Below are 19628 nucleotides of genomic sequence, written 5' to 3' on the forward strand. Positions count from 1 at the left end.
CAGGAGAAAATTGGGATCAGATGGGCCGTCCTCAGGGACAAAGCAGCCGAGCTATGGACCCGCCGTCAGGACAGAGACCATAAAGGAGCCCTAATCATTCAATCCCATCAGCGAAAGGGTGGAGCACCCGCGCTAATCATCCAATCCCATTGGCTAAAAGAGGCAAACGGCCGCGCTCATCATCCCGTACCACCGGCGTGTGAGGTCGAACGGCCGAACTGACTTTTCCCGCAAAAACGCCCATCTGTGCTTAAAACAGCGGCCCATTCTGCAGAGGTCAGCGAGGACAGGCGTGCGACGCGCTCCAGCAGATCCCCACACAAGCCTCCATTCAGGCCCAGACATCGGAGTACACACCTCTCCCTCTCCTTCCACCAGCAGCTCATCCAAGGCTAGCCAGAGGCAGTAAGGGAAAACACTGGCTCCTTTAAGAAGGCAGCTCACCAGGGCTCACTGAAACCCGGGCTGCCGCACACGGAGGGAAGGAGGCCCCTGATGGACCCGAGCCCACCGGGGAAGACAGCCTTTGGCTGGAGTCGCCCGCTACGGCTCCGCTCCGCTGTGTCGGGAGCGATGAAGTACTCCTCTTCATGCAAGCGCCAGGAGCATAAGGATTCGTCTCTTTCCCTGAGCTGGTTTTTCCGGTGAGGAATGACGTTTTGATGCGTCCTGCCGCCGGTGTCTGCGCCGCGCTCCTGTGCAGCGCATGCGCCCGAGGCTTTTACAGAAGGCTCTTAATTCCTCCCCAGAGATGGTTGCCCAGCAACGACAGGAGCTGCGTTAGCCTCCAAAACAAATGTCAAGGCAAACAGTAGTAAAGCTGGAGAAAAAGTTGAGGTGGACGGTATTTCAAAATAGCCCCCTCTCCCAAAGGAAGGAGAAGACAAACTTTCCCTGCCTGGTGGACTGTTCCACACTGGCTAGGTGGAGATGCTGACAGAGTCAGCACACACACACACACACACACACACACACACACACACACACACATTCCACATAGCCACAGCTCCCAGAGAAAAACCTTCCTGACTCCACACACACATGCACACACACATTCAACGCAAGAAGCAACGTGGACGTGTCAAGAAAATGACAAACACCCTCCCGCCCCATGTGGTGTGGGAGCACTGGGCCTGATCTTCTGGAATGCAGCCAGACCGGAATGTGTGATTAGAACGTAGCGTCGCCGCGCCAACCACCGCGATGAGGGTGGCGAGGATGACTAAAGTGACGGATGTGACAGATTGTCTGACACAGTCCTCCCGGCATGTGTGGAAGCTGCCCACTCCCCCCCACAAACACTCAGCCCTACACTGCATCAGCTCAACCCGGAAGACGTCTGTACAGCGCTGTCTGATCCAACCAACACAGTGGCACAAAGGCACACAACAGGTGCGTGAACGTTATGATACAGCAAATGTAAGTACCGGTCACTCTGCCCCTCTCAGGTGCTCGGTGAGAACGTCTGCATTTCAATTGAGAAGAAATAGCAACATAAGGCAACTCTCTAATAACATTTGTAGACGTAATTGCTCCAGTAATCCCAAACTTTACGCCGGGTCTTCTCCCTCTCCAACTATATAATCATAGCGTCACTACCTCAAACAAAACCCCTGTTTACAGAAAGGGCCCAGCGAGAGCGCAGCACAGATCCTGATTTGGTAACATGAGCAGGCATGTTTCACCAACCCCCCCCCCCCCCCCCCCCCGGTAACCACAACACACAGCGCAGAGGCAGTGGATGAGCAGAAGAGAAGCTGTCCCACGGGGGATGGGGCTGTGCCGGATCAGGCCCGTGGTTTGGTCCCGTGGACCAGCCAGTAGCAAGTTAAACACCCCCTCCACCCACCCAGTGATGTCAAACACAAACAGGGTCCGAATGTGGATGTGGCTTACTTGCATGTGACCAAGGGCCACGTGGAAGTGGATGTGTGTGTGTGTGTGTGTGTGTAAGAATGTGTACAGGGGAGGATGCAGACTGACAACAGTAGTGCCAGCCACACTTTCTGATTGGAATCAATCTGTACCTGGTCTCCCTTTGGATGTGTCTGGACATGTGCAGAGGCTGGAGGCGAGATCAGATATAGCAAAGCTCTACTGGGTCCCTGCCAAGCTCCAGGACTGACCATCTTACATAAAGCCTATTGTGTGTTTTAATCAGGAGCAGTATAAGCACCGTCAGACCGTGTCAGACTCTATTAAAGAGCTCGAATAATCAAGTAAGTTTGTTGGAAGTTTGTTTATGGTTCATTCATTTGAATCGCAAACTCCCACATTCTTCACATCATTACATTATGAGCACTTACACAATTACACACACACAAAACGTGGATATGGAGAAAATTTGGGGGTGCAGATCTGTGATGACTGTGCATGATTCTAAAGAAAACCAAAACATTTCCTTGTCTGAGTCACTGAAAAACCACAACAGCAATCAACACAACACACACACACACACACACTTACTTCCTTACACGCAGATTACATCTTTAGTAGGAAGGAAGGAAGGAAGTTTCTTATTTATATGTCTCTTTCTCTGCACATGTCCTGTCCTAAGGGAGACAGCTAAAAAAGACCACCGCCTGTCTGTTCGGCCAGACACAGGAGAGACAGAGTGAGACGGGTGGGGTAGGGGATAATGTGACTGCTCCACTGTGCATATAAAACTGGGTGTGTACAACTCTTAGAATTAATTATCATACTCTGGCCACCTTTTACTGGGTCAGATTAAAATCAAAAAAGAATTTTCAGAATGCTAACCTTTTTCTCTGGTAAGCCTTCCAGTAACTGGAGATTCATTTTTATCTTATCGTATTCAATTTGATCATATCCTATTAGAAAATCAAAGTACTGCAGCCAATTCATTTTTTTATAGTTTAAAAAAACTAAGGTTTTTTTTTATAGTCTTTTTACAGACTTTATGTGTGTTTGACCATCCTACATGTCTATCACACTTGAAAACAATGCACAAACCTCATATCCAGCCATATGTAAATTCTGACATGTTTGCAATAAAAGCAGTCGGTTGTTTGTTTGAATGAAAACTCAGGGTTAAAAAAAAGCTCCCACGTGTGATGCGCGTGCCAGCGATCAAATCTGATTAGCGAGTGACATCAGCCCCTGCTTGCCTCAGCCGTTCAGGTTCCACACGTTGTCTCCCCAACTCCTCACGTGGCCTGGCGCGGCCCGTTCCACGTCACCAGGCCGTCTCCCACGACCCTGACACGCGCCTAATGGCCTCATGATCTAGTGGGTGAGGCAGGACAGCAACCACGTATGTTAAGGGCTGCACTTTGTGGGAATGCCCGGTACTATGTCTGCTGGGCTTCTCGCCTTCATTATAGGTGACCTAAGAGCACTGTTTATCCAGGACCATTTGCGAGTGACAGAGGTGTGCGTTTCGACTCCTCATTTCATTTGAATCTCAGCACTCCCTATGTGTGAACTCCTCCTTCTTCCCCCCCCAACCCACAACAAAAGAGGCGAGAGGCGAAGGAGTCCGCGACCCTCGCGGGGAAACCCTCTGATGACCCAACTCAGACAAGAAACAGGAAGTGGGACCTCTGACCCCGCTGAGAGACTCCCGCCGCACTCCCCCGGTGAGGGGCCGCTGACGAAGGGCAGCGAGGGCACTGCGGATCCCCAGGCAAGCCGCGGGAAGCTGGCAGGCCATGAGAAAGGGCCGGCACGGAAGAAGCCTCGCAGGCAGGCCCGGGGGGAGGCTCGGCTTACACGGCAGCCTGAGAAAGCCCACGGGTACCTACAGGACTCTTCCTCTCCCTGGCCTCCGCCAGCACGGGCACCAGTGGCGGAGGATTCTCGAGCCACATCTCCGGGAAACGGCGGGCGGGCGTGGAGCACCGCGAGACGCTGTTCGTGGAACCCGGACGAGGAGCGTCACTGGGATTAGAGGAGCGATGGCGTACCCAGACTAGGAGAACTGCGACTGCTGTACGTGGCCCGTAGGTACGTAGGAAACAAATGTGTGTAACTTTGACAGTTTCCTTCCCACCATCTAGCTTCCTCACAGTGATCTCCCTCACATTTCAATACTGATCTTGATCACAGTTGCAGGAGCAGAAGATTCATTGTAAGGCGTTAGAGACAAGCATTAGTACTCTCTCTACCAGTCGCTATGCTTTGGGAATATGAAAAACAGTCTGTCCTTGACGCCGAGCGCAATACTGATCCCTCCATATTTGTGAATCAGAGTTATTTCCCACATGCACTGCACCCTGGTTGGGGGGGGGGCAGGCCAGTCCTGGCCTGCTGTGTAGTAATTGCGCCCTGTCGGGTGGCTAAGGTGAGAGGCGGGTGTGGGTGTGGGTGTGGGTGTGGGTGCGCAGCCCAGGCTCGGGCCCCTGAGCTTGGGGGGGTGGGGTGGGGTGGGCTTAGGGGTGGGGCGCAGACTGAGAGGGCGACTCATTAGCAGGAAACTAATTGGGAGGAAAAGACCCCTCACATGCTCTGTCTGACCTCCCACCAGCAGGGGAGAGAGGGACAGACAGAAAGACCCTGAGAGGGAGCTGGAGGGGAGGACAGAAAGAATGTGAGAATAAGTAGAGGGGACAAAATGGGGAGAGGAAGAGAAAAACGCGGGGGGGGGGGTTAGAAAATAAAGGAAGGGGATGCAGGGGTGGAAAAGCAAAAAGCAAGACCGAGACGAGCGCACACAGGGAGGAATATTGGGATTTCCCCATGTGAGCACAAGGAAGGACAGGTAATGAGCCGACAGGGACGTCACAGACACGGAATAAGAATAATTTTTTATTTGACAGGTATGCCACTTATACACGGAATGTCTCTTGGTAAGAACACAGGTAGCATTCCCAACGTCCTGACACACTGGACTGTTAAAAGTAGAATGCACAGAACAGAGAATAAACTTAAGAATAAAATTGTCGAATTAAATCGAATTAAATTAGAACAGAGCTGTAAAAAGGAGTGTTGGATGTGTGTATATGGGCAAGGTCTAGGGAGACATCGGAGGACAGGCAGTATTTGGTCTAAGGGTAGTTCTGGTTTCGGGGTCGAGCCGTACGTCCGACTTTATGGAAGGTCTGAAACCCTGCTTGTATATCCGATGTCACACTTCATTTGAGGATTCCTCATGGAAGAACCCACTCAGAAAAGAGGCTAGACTGCCATCTAAGGGTGCATTTGTTTACATGGATGCACACATATGACTGGATGCACGCATGTGACTGGATGTGTTTGGGTGCATTCTTTGTGGCATTTTGTACCTGCACATATGTTCTCTTTTATATCTGCCTTAAATGCTATAGAAAATCACCCGTGTCTCCTTCAGACCTTTTTTGGACACAGCCTTGAACCTGCTGCCTCAACAACCATTACCGAGTGACCAGGGATCATTAAATGTAATGTTATGATATAAACAATACTGTAATCACCAGTGAAACAGCAGGTCAACTATCACTGGGACATTGTGGGCACTGCTGAAGTCTGATGAAGATAAGAGAACGCAGGCTACAGGCATAAGACGGGCGGGAAATGCGTTCATTCACAGCAATACAGAAAGCACGACTGAATAAACGGCACATCTCCCATGTTCACATGAACACTATTCCTCCCGGCGTCTCTGTTCCAAAAACCCGGTCCAGCCCAGATCAGGTGAGCAGACAGGAGCGGACAGAGCTGGCTTCTCCGGAGCCGTTCACCCGCACAGTCTGCTGAGAAGAGTTTGCGTGTTACTCTGGATCTGCAGAGGTTGCCTAGAGGGGTCGTTGGGTTTGAGCAAAGTTGTGCTTGTGAGGGTATGTGTGTAGATGTGTGGACGCAGTGCTGGGCGGCAGGGAGTGCAGCAGGATGTGAGACCGGCCTCTGGAATGTGGAGCACTTCTTACCCCCTCCCACCCGGTTTGCCGGCTTTACCTGCCGCTTACGCTCTGACCCTGGATCTGATTAAGAGAGACGGAAACCAAGGCCGGGGGGGGTGGGGGAGTGAGGGGTGATAGAGAGAGGGTGAGGGGTGGGGGGAGTGAGAGAGAGAGAGAAAGATCTCTCTTTCTGGGAGAGGGACAGGACTGGAGTGTGTCACATCCAGCCCGGCACAGATGGAGTCGGAAAGCGAGGGAGGAAGGAGGAGAAAAAAAAAGCTAAACAGAAAGACAGAGAGAACGAGGACGAGGCAGAAGGACCCGCGATGAGTCAGAGAGAGTCGGCAGAGGACAGATTAGGAGACCATAAAGTCGAGATGAAAAGGTACGGGTAAGCGCAGCACAGGACGACCTGTCCAGGACAAGGGCCCGATGAAAGCTCGTCTGTCTCCAGCCATTACGCATGTGGCTCCGTTTCCTTCCCACAGCACATTCTGCTGCGCCCCAGATACGTCCTCCCCTGCTCAGCTCCGCACATGCCTTTATACATCTTACACGCCGGGCTGAAAGAGTCTGGAATCAAAGGCCAATCAGATAATTGCAGTGTTTTGACCCTTGCTGCAGTGCTTGGTGTGAGAGAGGTTGCTCTCTGCAGTAATTCAATACTCTGGGAATTCCAACAGATGGTCTCAATGACGGCAGAAATGGCAAAACGCGTTGTACAAATATTAAAATCTAATTTGACAATCAGGGTAAGGGAAACTGTACACCAGTGGACCTGCAAGCAACATACACGTATATGGGCTCTCTCTCTCTTTCTCACTTTTTCTATGCAATACTCTAGGAGAAATCTGCTAATAATGGCAGAAATGGCAAAACGTGTTGTACAAATATTAAAATCTAATTTTACATCTAAGGGAAGAGAAACTATACCAGTGTGCCTGCAAGGAACAACCATGTACACACCCACACACACAAATGTAATATACATAATGCACTAGGAGAAATCCTTTTGAATCTAAATATTTGAGTCATGCTGATGCAAAGAATAACACCTGCTTTAGCTGCAGTATGCACCATATCACTGGATGATGGACCATATAATGAAATGCAACGCCTGAGCTACTGGTGCCTATTAAAAGCATACTGTTGCACTCTCATCCTGACAAAACCTAATCTGCATTATTTCAAGAAAATGAGATGTTATCACATATCACATTAAATCTGGGCCTTTAATAAAACATCTTGAAAAGGTCAGCTAACAAGTTGACAAAAAAATAAATAAATAAAAATCCAAACAACTGCAACTGGAGCCTAAATTTCTTTAACCTGTAACTTAAAAACTTCGCAATAATAGATCAAAGTAACCTGTGTCAAAATTCGATGAGAACTAGTCTATTTTGAATTTGAGTTTAAGAAGAACAATTCACTCGTATCCACTCCTGTATAAACAAAGTGACCACACATGTTTGACATGAGCCATAGAGAAGCTCCATTTCTCTCTAGGCCTGAGACTAAACAGCTGATAATTATTTTCATACGAAACATCATGCTGTCCAACCCTGAATCCCATGGACACTTGAACGCCTGTGGTCCATACAAAACAACTCTTGTGTTTTGGAATGCAGATAAAGACAGGGAAGACTGCCAACCCGGAGTAGCATGGGTGCAACGTCATTATATTTCACACATTTATAGAGGGCCGTTCACCTTAAATGAGGCCTGGCTCGGACATTACATCAGCCTCTTTAACGTGAGAAAGCAGAACATGAAGTGCAGAGGAAGGTTAAAGTGGGCCACCAGTTCTCCACCGCGTCGCGTCGGCGATGCTAGGCTGCAAGAGAGAGGCTAGTCACGCCAACCCTCGTAAACGACAGCACGAACGGTGGGGGGAAAGGAAAAACTTTAATGTTCCATAAAACAAATGGCCTGGTCCACACCCAGAAATGTTTCATAGCAGTGGGAGCCAAGCAATCTGCATTAACATTAAAGAGACTGCACTGAGGGATGTTTCACTGGAGTACGGAGTCCCTCCTGGCCGGTAAAAAAAAAAAAAAGAGAAACTTATTGTACTTTCTTGCAAGAACACGCGCATGGTTCTCCACGGACTGTGCCAGATGATTCTCTCAGCGGTACCAGGGAACAGTCAAATGTTAAAGGGCCCATATGCTACATTTTCTTTTTATTTTTTTTGTTGTCCACTTACAATGTTTATGTGGTCTCATGTTCCAAATATAGTCATAATTAATTTTTACACTACCATTTTTCAACCTCTCTTTGGCTCTTAGAATTAAACAGAATGTTCCTGTTACTGCACCTTTAAGGCATATATAAGATAAATAAGCTCTGTTCTGATTGGCAGCCCTTTATTGTGTCTCATTCAAAAAGCAAACAGATAGAAACTGGGCAAAATGGACTGTTTTGTATGTTACATTCCATATATGAACTATATGGACTGGGGGAGTGAATGAGTGAATTGTGTGTTTTGAACTAACAATATTTACATTTTACTTCCAAATGATTCATTTCAGAAAAGGGATGGAAATTCAGTTTTCCATGATAGGATCCATTTAAATGAACAAAAAGCCTGAGCCTCCCAGAGTAAAAGTAACTGGTTAATAGCCAATTACATGTAGTCAGTTATGTGTATTGATGGATTTTTTCTCCTACAATAGTTTTTTACCCAAAAAAGATCATTTATACTTTTTAGTCCTTCATGTTTAGTTAGTGCTTTTCTTGCATTACATTTCAATGTTCTGTTGGTGACAACACCTAGACTACTTTACTGCTGCTCACATCTTATTTGCAAGGTTTATCCTTTTTAAGACCAAAAATATTACAAGAAGAGCAGAATGTCACCTAATTTTGATGCTCTTAAATGGTGTTTACTTAGAATAAACTCTAAACGAGTGTCTTTTTAGCTCCCGCACAATTCGTTTTGTTAGACTACTTTAACTTCTGATTAAGTCATTACTTAATCATTACTAGTTATTATTAGTAGCCTAACAATGCTTTCATTTGGTTTTAAGTTACCACATGTGCATGATGAGGGCCAATTGAGCAACATTGGTTTTACTTATTTAAGAAGCAAAGCTCAGCTAAAATAAGGTTCCAACTGTGTTGAAACCACTGACCTCTATAGCTGGTATGTAATGTTTGGGTATTTATCGATGTTTGAGTGGTGTTTTAACTTGCTTGGTAAATCATCTGTATGGGAACGTGCGTCTCCTGGTTTTTGCGTATTCATACATTTTGACTGCTGATTGAATCTGTTGTGCCCGTTGAAGTTTGTGACCACATACCTCAGAAACCTGCCCACACAAACACATGTGCCTATTAACTCCTAACCTGCATCTCTGCTATTTACAGACACACACACACACACACACACGAACAAACGGCTCCACCTGCCTGACAGCATGTGTGTTTGTTTATAAAGGACGTGAATGTGTTTGTCTGCTGTGTACAGAGACCTCTTAGTCTTGACCTGCTGCCTCCCTCCTCATGAACACACTCAGCTGCTCTGTGAATATGAGCAACACTGAGCTCAGCCCCTAACAAGCACACATGCTGCCTTCATAGCTTCCACACAGCTGAGCCATGATCATGTGCTGTTGTGCGTGTGCCTGCATGTGTGCTTGAAACTCTCTGGTTATGCTCTTTTGTCTGTGTGTGTGTGTGTGTGTGTGTGTGTGTGTCGCATATCCACACACAATGAGCCAGCACTCGCTCCCTGTTCTCAAAACGACAGCTGGCCAGCCATGACTCCAGACAAGAGCTCAGCTGGAAGATCATCAGAGCGGCGAGACCGTTCCCGGGTTGAAGCTCGGTTCTCCTGCTTTACCCAGGGTTGGGAAACAAAGGCCTAGGAGGTCTGCTTGTATGAGGTAATGCAAGTCCAGAACCTCGGGACCTCCCCCATGGCCTCGGGGCGGCCAGGTCTGGGCCTCAGGAGTGTCTCTGATCTGCCTCTCTGGCCTGTTCAAACAAGAGCACCACGTTAATCCACTCAGACAGCTCTGAAGAGCACAGCAGCGCAGTGGGCTTTTCACAGGCACGCACGCCCTCCGTACATGTAAACGGACACACACACACACACACACAATGAAACTCCCACAGCCTTGCTTGTGTTAGCACAACATATGGACATGCACACGTTATACATACAGACAAGAGTCGTCCATAGACTGTGGGTCTCTCCCGTTCACTCAACAGACACACACGCACACACCCACACACACCCACACACACCCATAAAAGCAAAAGTTCACAGACATAAAGGAAAGCGGCTCTAATCCTGACCTATGGCTCTGCACATAGAGGTTTCATCACCACATAACTTCTGACCAAACACACACAGCCACGGAGCGCCGGAGACTGTCGGATTCCGCACGGTTCCCTCGGGAAGGCCAGCTGCGCTATACAGGCTGAATGCTGTGTGCTGTCAGAATGAGGACACAGATCCATGAAAGCCTAAAGGGTCATATATCATCGACGGCGCCGCATTTTGGCGAAGAATAGTACTGTGTAGGGAACACGACCAGGCACACCCAATAAAAAGGCCAACCTGGCAGCCACACACACAGGTAAAAGGTGCCAGGTTGCCCTTTTTATTGGGTGTGCACACAGGTAAAAGGTGAACACACAGGTAAAAGGTGATCACACACACAGGTAAAAGGTGACGTCTCACCCAGCTGTTGTAATATCATGGGACCTGAGGTGGCTTCTTGCTTTGTCTGCAAGACAGACTTCTATGGCAGTTTCTGTTTTCAATATTCCTGCAGCCCCTATGGCTTCATACCTCCTGTTAGAAGTCCTTCTACAGAGCCCAATGAGTGAGTGAGTGAGTGAGTGAGTGAGTGTGTGTGTGTGTGTGTGTGTGTGTGTGCGCGCGCATGTGCATAGAGAGCAAATCTGAAAATGTAAACACATGTTAAGACATCGTGATGGGAGGTGAGGATTGTTTGTGAGATTTCTGTGTTGTCATAACTAACCTGGTTGATGTGCTTGAGTTTGTCAATGATTTGGCTGATGACAGGTTCAGGGGGCTTGTGTTTGGTGTCAGGCACATGAGGATGGGGCCTCTTCAGTCCTGGACCTGGAAACCTATTCACATAACACCAGTTATTAGGCCATGAACACACCGGTCATACCGCTCAGGTCTGATACCAGCAAACATGGACTACACTGCCACCTAGAGGTAAAATTAAAAAATGGCTCCAGGAATTTTATGATCCTATGAAATTCCAAAGTTCAAATGCCTGTTCATAAATATACTGAATCGCCCAACAGCATTTCTGCCACCCTCCAGAAGAATAGCCTGTCTTCTATGGAAGTTTCTAGACTGCATTCATCAAAACTATCCCCATCAAGCATGTCTATCCTGACATACAAGAAGCACAACTGGGTCAGGGTCAGATATGTACAGGAATATCCTGTTTAAGTGTGTGTGTGTGTGTGTGTGTGTGTGTGTGTGTGTGTGTGTGTGTGTGTGTGTGTGTGTGAGCCACAGAGTGTGTTTAACATTCGCCCGGGCTTTTCTCCCTCCCACAGGACCAATTGGACTCATGTTCCAGTAGATTACTCCATATTAAAATGTAATTAGTGTTGATGCACAGAGGCCCAGCAGGGTGGGCATACGGGGGACAGAGTACCAGTGTGCCACACTGCCACAAAGCCCACATTCGTTCACAGCTTAATCCAGCGCTAACAATACACCGGCGCCGTTAAACTTACGCTAACAGGACGCTGTCGCCTTACACTAACACTATTACACTGTGGATCACAGGACTCCAGTCAATAAGACATTCTGTAAGACGTGCGATTGTGGCAGGGTCTGTTATCCAAGATCGCTAGCCACAGGCAAATCTCATGCATCATTAAGAAAGCATTTTCTTTCTTAAAATAGAAAAATACGATTAAGCACAATACAGTAAATCACATTAACAGAAGTTAATAAGTTGAAGGCAGAGCTGCTCAGACAGCAAAGCAGACATATGAGATCACGGTCCGTTCTTGGCGAGAACAACGCCGAACGCTCTCCAACAGGTCATCTTTCACCGCGACATTGGCTCCTTGCGCCGCCTCTTCATTAACCCAAATTACGTTCCCATACTTATTTATTCTCCTTATTAGACCCGACGCCAGCCCACCTTCCTCTGCTAATGATCGCATTAATAATACAGACACATGGTCCATTAGAAGAGGAGGTGATGGGAGGATCTGGTCAGGGAAGATGAAGCATAGGATAGCAACAGGGCACACACACATGTCCTGAGGGCAGCTATAGGGCTTTGAGGATCTCTGAATGTGGACAAGTAAATGGGGTGTATTGGCTGTTAGGTTGAATCTGTAAATATCTTTTAAAAAATAATTGTAAAAAATCGAATTAAATTACACCTGACATTTGTGTGAAGTCTAATTTGTCCTTTAAACAGACACGAGGAGTGTAAATCCAGCTTCACCGTGACACATCTGAATGTAGCAGAGTTATAATGGTTGTTTTCACAGATTTGACCTCTACTTGAAGTACTTTAGCAACCAAAAGCAACATTCCACTAATATAGCAAACTACATCAGAAGTGTCACAGATTTGCTCTGGCATAGAAAGAACTGTGTTTACAGACAATTAACAGATATTTTTAAATCCTTTTAATTTTCACTAATAATGATGTCAATTCTCCATATTAATCAAATCAACCATCTGGACAGTTTTTATTCTTACTGTTACACGAATGCGTGACATGAAAACATTACTCTGGACATACCAAAACCAGTTATTTTCAAAGGCAATTAAAATTTTAAATTAGATTTATAGTGACAAATGGCAAAACATTTTAGGAAAAAAAAAATTATTGAAAACTGGGAAACCAACAACATATGACTATGCAAACATCTGCTTTCAAATTGTATATAAGGAGTTTCTTAACTATGAGAGCAAACATCTGAAAGAACAACAAAATGTCATACAGATGATTTAGGCTAATTTGCAAGCATCAGCATTCTGTTGGAATTACATTAGCAACTAACCCTCAAATGGCCAAAATAAATAAACTTATTGTCTCTATAATATTTTGTCATAAAGATTTCAACTTGCACTCAAGTTGGTTTAACCTTTATGGTAGGTTAAGGATTTTCATATCTTCCGTGCTAAACACTTGTCAAAAACACTCTTAACTTTCCAAAAATACCAAATTCCAACACTGCTAAACAATTTGTTTTTGTTTGTCCTCAAACGTTTCCACCAGCTGGCACATGGGGCCCCTCAAAGTTCCTCCATGGCTGTTCTCAGCCTTCCCTGTCCCTCTGACGTCCGGGCTTACGTGACCCTCACCGGGGCCCAGTGCCGGGCCGTACACCGCGCGGGAGGCCGGACCCCAGTTGTGAGTGTGCCAGGCCCTGCCGGAGGGCCTTTCCCTGACAGAAGGCATTCCCTGCATGTGACATGGAGAGACAAACTGAACCCTGGCGTGAGGAAGAGTGGGAAGACTGGGATGATGGTAAATTTGTGAAGCTGCATAACATTCTCAAGTCTTCAGCGCTCCCAACAGGAGGTTCTGGAATGGTTTGAATTTGGGCAAATCATTTCCTTCTGCACGAATGACCCTTGCTTTATAAAGAAGGGCAGGGTAAAGACTGGGAAGAGGCAGGGCTGAAGGGTGACGAGGTTAATTCTCTCGAGGGGGGGGTTGGGTGCTAGCATTTCTCAGGCCTGTCAGAGTGGCTGGGTGAAATCTGCCCGTCTGTGCCTGTCAAATTCATCCACACTGACATGGAGCAAACACAGGAGGGTCCACATCTAATCCTCACTTTTGGAGCGAGTATTTCCAGAGCTATTTTCAGTATTTAGCATTCAGTAACTTTATTCAGTAACATTCAGTAACTTCTACATTTGATATTAACAATTCTGGTATTCAATTAATATAATGTTTTCTTTGTGGGTTTCCTCCCACAGTCCAAGAACATGGAGATTAGGTCTACTGGCTATCCCAAATAAATCGTGCTGTGTGTATGATTGTGTGCCTGCATGTCTAATAAAGCTGTCCTAGTGTGAATGTATGTGAACGTGTGTCTGCATGCCCAGTGGTGGATGGCGCTCTGTCCTGGGTGTTGTCCTGTCTCCCCTCCCTGCTCCCGATTCAGTCAGGGGCTGAAGTTTCCAGCTAAGAGTACGCCGTGTGTGATTGGTCGCTGTTTCTCACTGGTGTGTGTCTGGATTTTATAAGCTCTTTGTGTGTTAATGGTAAAGTGAACTTGGGTTCCTTGCAAAGCACTATATAAATATAACTTCATTCATTCATTCATTCTAGTTTAAATGATGTTGCCTTGGTTATCATGTGAAACAATTCTGTATGGATTAACAACACAAGCAACCATTGCAACCAACCAGAGGCCACTTCAACTCAATTCCAAAATACAAAGTACAAATTGGCCCAGACTCCAATGTGGTACTTACTGCATGGGGTACAGACACTAAAGGTCTCAAGATGTGACACGACAAGAGTGAAGGTATTTTGATCTTCCACCAATACACGATTTCTTGTACTTATGGTCAGTAATGAATACTTACCATCATAGCTGTTTAGCATAATCATAGGTTCTTTAGTATAGTGTAATGTAATGTAATGTAATGCACCTCCAACTTAGGCACTGACGTAATGTGCCTCTGACTTTACTTCAGTAAAGTCATTAAAGTTTACAACAATGATACTGTATTGTAAGATAACACAGAAATTAGCAGTCAGACAAAATGAATATATTACAAGGCATTATCTTTACAGCGTGCCCACACAACTTCACAGGAGAGGATATAGTTTGCTTTTTAAAGTCTCATCACTGAATCACAAACACGTTCTCCATCACTAAGTAACCTGTTAGCATGCCTCAGATCGAAACTGAGATAGTTATGAAACGGAAAAGGCACGAACAGGGGGCAAAGTGAAATACAGCAAACTCCAAATTGGTTCTGCGGAGCACGTGGAGAGCCAGGCACAGGCGACAAATGCGATCGAAGGGGCAATTAAGCAAGAAGAGGGAAGCAACAGCTCTTCTGACATTAATAACCATTCACACAGGCCAGATGAGATTTACACCCCCGCTCCTATAAGCTGAGGGCTGCAGCGTGCCCAGGTCATCGCTCTTTGATAAACACAACCTTTCGCTCACCTATCCCCACTCTCCCGGCCTCTGCCACACACTACAGCTTTATCCAACATTCCTCTCATATAAAGAGAAGCTGTGAATTAGATTACAGATCACGAGCAGCACAGTAATGTAGAAAATATTTCTTCAGGACATTGCAGACTGTCATATCATTTTGCATGTACACCGTCAACGCAGGATCCGAAGCCGTGTAAATTCACGGGGCTGCAGCACCCTCAATTAAGACATAATGGTACGGCATATGCGTCACTGTATAGACTTTATGCTATTGTATGTGTCAAGAAGGGATTAAAATACTGGAATGAATGCTATCGTGTGTTGGGGCACTCATGTCAAGTACTTACTTTTCTGTCACCTCCTGCCCGTTCCAGCAGAGGGAGCTGTTGAGCGTGGCTGGCTCTCGGCTGCAGAGAGCCTCCCCAAGACCCCCGTAGAACAGACTGAATCCCCTCAGGCTCAAGATAAACTCTCTAAAAATATTCCCAAAAAGGAGACACAAAGGAACAACACGTGAAAATTATGGCATGAAACAGGAGACTAGTGAAACGAAAATTAGCCGGACGGCACCAGTGTGGGTGAACAGGGGCAAGCAAGACAGAAGAGGATAAACAGGAAGCAAAGAAATGAGAAAGGGGCTAAAGGGGGGGGGGGGGTTAAAGCCCCCTGAAATCCGATCTACTCCATTTCATCTTGTTTTCTGTCGGGGTAAGTTGATTTGTGACGTATTGATGGTTAATTGACATTGAAGCCTCAGACCACACAGCCCTCTGTTCTGGCTCTGCCCCACTCATCTGCTCATCAGAGCGAGAGCGGAAACGCACAGGATGGAGGGGGCAGAAGGCGGCTCAATGTCACTGCCACGACAGGAGACAAAGCCAGTGTTAATGAGCCCCTCTCCATCGACCCCCACACACATGCCTGCGCACGCCCACAAACACACACTCACACACACGAGAGACCCACATGTATGACAACCTTTTTGGTTCCTTCATGTTTTCTGAGTGCCAAGTTGCATTTTGAGACAAGCAAGGTTTTTTTTTAATCGATGGGGATCAGCCAAATGTCTATACTACGGTGCAATTTCAAGTTTTCTTTTGGTCGTTTAGTTCCAGCATAGGAGTAACAGAGTGCACACACACACACACACACACACACACACACACTCCAACCCACAGCGACTCAGTCCAATCTGGCCAGCATCCCTCACACCCTCATTAGGAGGAGAGCCTCGTCTGAGCTGAACGTGATCCCTCTGGAAAGGTTGGTGAAGGTTGGTGAAGGTTAAGGGCAGACGTAGAGGACAGCATTGATGGCGTTGCTGCTGGAAGAGCCTTTCGAGTTATTCTGGAGGGCTATCTATGGCTATCTATTACAACCTGCCAATCACCTCTCAAACCTGACCCCCCCCCCCCAGACATCTGCAGAGTGTCTGAGATGGACGAATGAGACAAATGCACCGTAAGTGGGTCCAGTCATTACTCAGTCATTACATACTATATTGACTGGCTGTCTGTTTTATTCCTCTAGGGAAGAAAAAGTGGATGCCATCAGCATAACACATGAAGTGTGTTTTGTTAGCTTCAAGCATTTGTATATCAAGTACAGAAGCACTTTAATATGGTGGTGTGGCCATAGCAATAAAATGATTCTTGAGGATTAACTCTAATTTTTTTTAGTAAGGTTGAAGTCACAGTGATGACTGAAAATCAGATCTGTCTCCATCATTGGTGAGAAATCAATTTACTGATTGAACTTGTGAATCTGTAGTAGTGGAAATGTCATTACTCGGCTATTTTATCTAATACTACGTGTCTGTATGATATTATAAATGAGAACAGTTATGATCAAGAACAAAACACAACCCATTATCCATTTATCATTTACCTGCGTCGCCCGGACAGAGTCTCGTCGGGGTCAAAGTTCACGGACTGCGAGCTACGGGACACCGGTGCAGCTGGTTTCGCTGGTGACGTCGCTGCACGCGCCACTCTCTGGGGGGCGCGTGCGCAAACGCCGCTTACCTGGGGGGAGGCGAGAGAGACACGTTTAGGTCTTTAATCCGTAGACCAGGTGCTGGCGGAAAACAAGCTCAGGAGAAGGACTACGACGAGAAACCTTTCCCCCTTTGCTCGGCCGATCTCTCGGTTTAGCGCTGGCGTTGTTTTTGTATGGTACACACAACATCATCATAATAAACAAGAACGTCTTCTCTGCGCCGGTGAGATAATAGAAGTCTTCCATTGTTTTCAGGTGCAATAAAAATGCAAATGCCTGCTAATGTTTAGCTTGCGGTTTAATGAATTGCCGCTGGTTTAATTTCCCAAGGGGCTTGCGTCTCGGGTTTAATGCTGCCGTGTAGTGTTGGCAGCTAATTGTACCCGGCTGGCCTTAAGTGAATATGCATTGGCGGGATAAGCGGGTTTTAGAATACTGATAGGAGCAAACCAAACATGGACATCTTGATCACATTTAAGGAGAAAGGAGAGGACGCACACGTGGAAGAATAAGAACGCAAACCAACTTTAGCAAATGGGACTATTACTGCGCAGCGGTTATGGGGAACATTTACTATCCAAACACAGCGAGCTAAATCTCAGATAGATACACTTACACAGGAGCACATGCATTCATACACACGTGTAAACACGCTAATCCTGCTGTTGAGCCCAGTGGTATAATCATGAGTGTAGATCAATAGAATCTCTAGCACGCAACTCCGGGGACGTGCGATACGGCATGTAGACACGGAACGAGACAGTCGGGGAGTTAGATGGCGATCACGGGATTTAGAACACAAATATGAATTCTGATGCAACAAAATGTCTTTTAGCGAAAGTCCGGACATCTCTCCGCAACTCCCGAGACAACGCTATTTCAGACCGACCCCGCGCTCGCCATCATTCACAGCCGACGAGCTCAGGGGGGAAACGTTAGCGGCCGGTCGGCTCTTTCTGTGTTTTTGCCCGTACGGAGTGGCCCTCCCGCCCTTGGCCCTGATTAATACGGCTGGGCCTCTCGCTTCCCCCCAGTCTCTGAACGTGTCGGGCGCAGGGGTGAGGCTCCAGGGATGCGAGGCGCGAGTGTTTCTCTCGTTAGCAGTGGCGTTAGTACCGGGGAGAAGCGCGGTAGAGAGCAGCATAGGCAGGAAAAGCCTGAAATGTGCACACGGGAGAAAAGGATTAGCAGAGAACATGACCAACCAACACACACACACACTCGTGTTTTACAAAATCACACATGGACACCGGGATACCCATTGAAGGTATAGGAATACTATACTCTTGCGACAGGGCAAAGGTAATGCAAAACCAGATCACAAGTCAGTAATTCATTTACGATTGGCCCATGTATTCATTAATTAATACATTGAGATGGAATAATTATTGATTTCACCTATAATATGAAGCTTCCAATTAACGAGAGGGCGTGGAGACCATGTTAAAATGTAGTGTACGTAGTGAATAAATAGGATGAGAGGTTAAAATATATCATGATGCCTTAATCTTAGTCTCTAGGAGGTCCATTAAGTTAAAAAAAAGTGGGGAATGCTAAAGCGAAGGGGTACCTGGACACATGTCTATATGTGCAGTTTATTGGTTGGGGCTGTGAGCATGTGCTAAGTGCATTAATAGATGGACAAACTTATCCCCATTTTGCGGTGAATTCTATGTTCACAAAACTTTAAATTTAGATAGCTTGCTTTGTAACCTGGCTGAATGTATAACACTTTGTTTCTGAACAGAAACAAGTATTTCTGACATTTCTGTCTGAAGTTTTGCACACAGCTCTTCATTAGCTTGCTAACCTAGTTTAATTAAGGCAACTTCTTCAGCCTGGATTCGTAGCCATCGTTTACCTTGCCTAGTTCATTTGTTTAGCTTATAACAAAGTGAAGTGGCCATTTGGGGGGGGGGGGTACATTGTACCTCAGCCAAGATTCAGGGCTAAAACTTTGGTTTAATTTTAATATCTAGTTAGCTGGCGTATGATTGTGTGTGGACCCGCAAACTGGTAATGGCCATATGAGTTATTTCAGAGTAATTCTGTTTTCTTGTATGGAACTTTATTGTAAATTTTGATGTGTGTTTAGAATAACTTTTCTAAAGTTTTCTAAAGATGATGGAAAATAGATATAGAACAAAAAAAAAAGATTTTGGCTCTGATGTATTTTATTTAATAAATAAAGCAGATATTAGCACCCATATTAAGACCTGCTTCACTATGTTTTCACTAGGCGCTGGAACAGTTGGCCCTTTGGTAAAATGCTTACATACTGGGATTAGAACATATTCTTACTAATCCTGCCTGACATAGTATTAAATATCTTGGGCCTCCCAAAAAGACTAAGTCTAATACCCATACGCCTGGTGTCCACTGAGGAGGAGTAATAGTGGAACGAGTGGAGAGTCTTGCTAATAATTTGAGGTGCTTGGCCACAGTGATGGCCAATTGCCAGTCATAGTGTTGGCAAAGCTCTCCAGCGGACTGTTGGAGGGCAGGATCTGTACGTACAGAACCACTGCACCAGCATCCATGTATATCCACCTCCTCATTTCCACCAAAGGGTCAGCGTGTGTGTGTGTAAGGGTCGGTGAGGGAGGGTGTTCTGTCCACACTCTCCATTCCCTG

The 19628-nt window shown here is 46.3% G+C and overlaps 1 protein-coding gene across 6 annotated transcripts in view; it reads right to left on the bottom strand.

Annotated features, from left to right (window-relative positions):
• gpc3 (glypican 3) overlaps positions 1-19628 on the bottom strand; it is an 82927-nt gene that overhangs the window by 14871 nt on the left and 48428 nt on the right. For 3 of the 6 annotated variants that reach the window (XM_027013020.2, XM_035532241.1, XM_035532242.1), the window contains 3 exons: positions 16884-17020; positions 15344-15469; positions 10832-10943 (listed from right to left, as the gene is read on the bottom strand). In XM_027013020.2, the coding sequence (XP_026868821.1) occupies positions 10832-10943; positions 15344-15469; positions 16884-17020 (375 nt within the window). Of the gene's footprint in view, positions 1-4638; positions 5691-5994; positions 6411-8374; positions 9816-10831; positions 10944-15343; positions 15470-16883; positions 17021-19628 lie in introns of those variants that run through there. The other 3 variants (XM_027013022.2, XM_027013021.2, XM_027013024.2) reach the window with 3 other exon arrangements.

This window comes from Electrophorus electricus, chromosome 12, assembly GCF_013358815.1.
Source record: "Electrophorus electricus isolate fEleEle1 chromosome 12, fEleEle1.pri, whole genome shotgun sequence".
Classification (NCBI taxonomy): Eukaryota; Metazoa; Chordata; class Actinopteri; order Gymnotiformes; family Gymnotidae; genus Electrophorus; species Electrophorus electricus.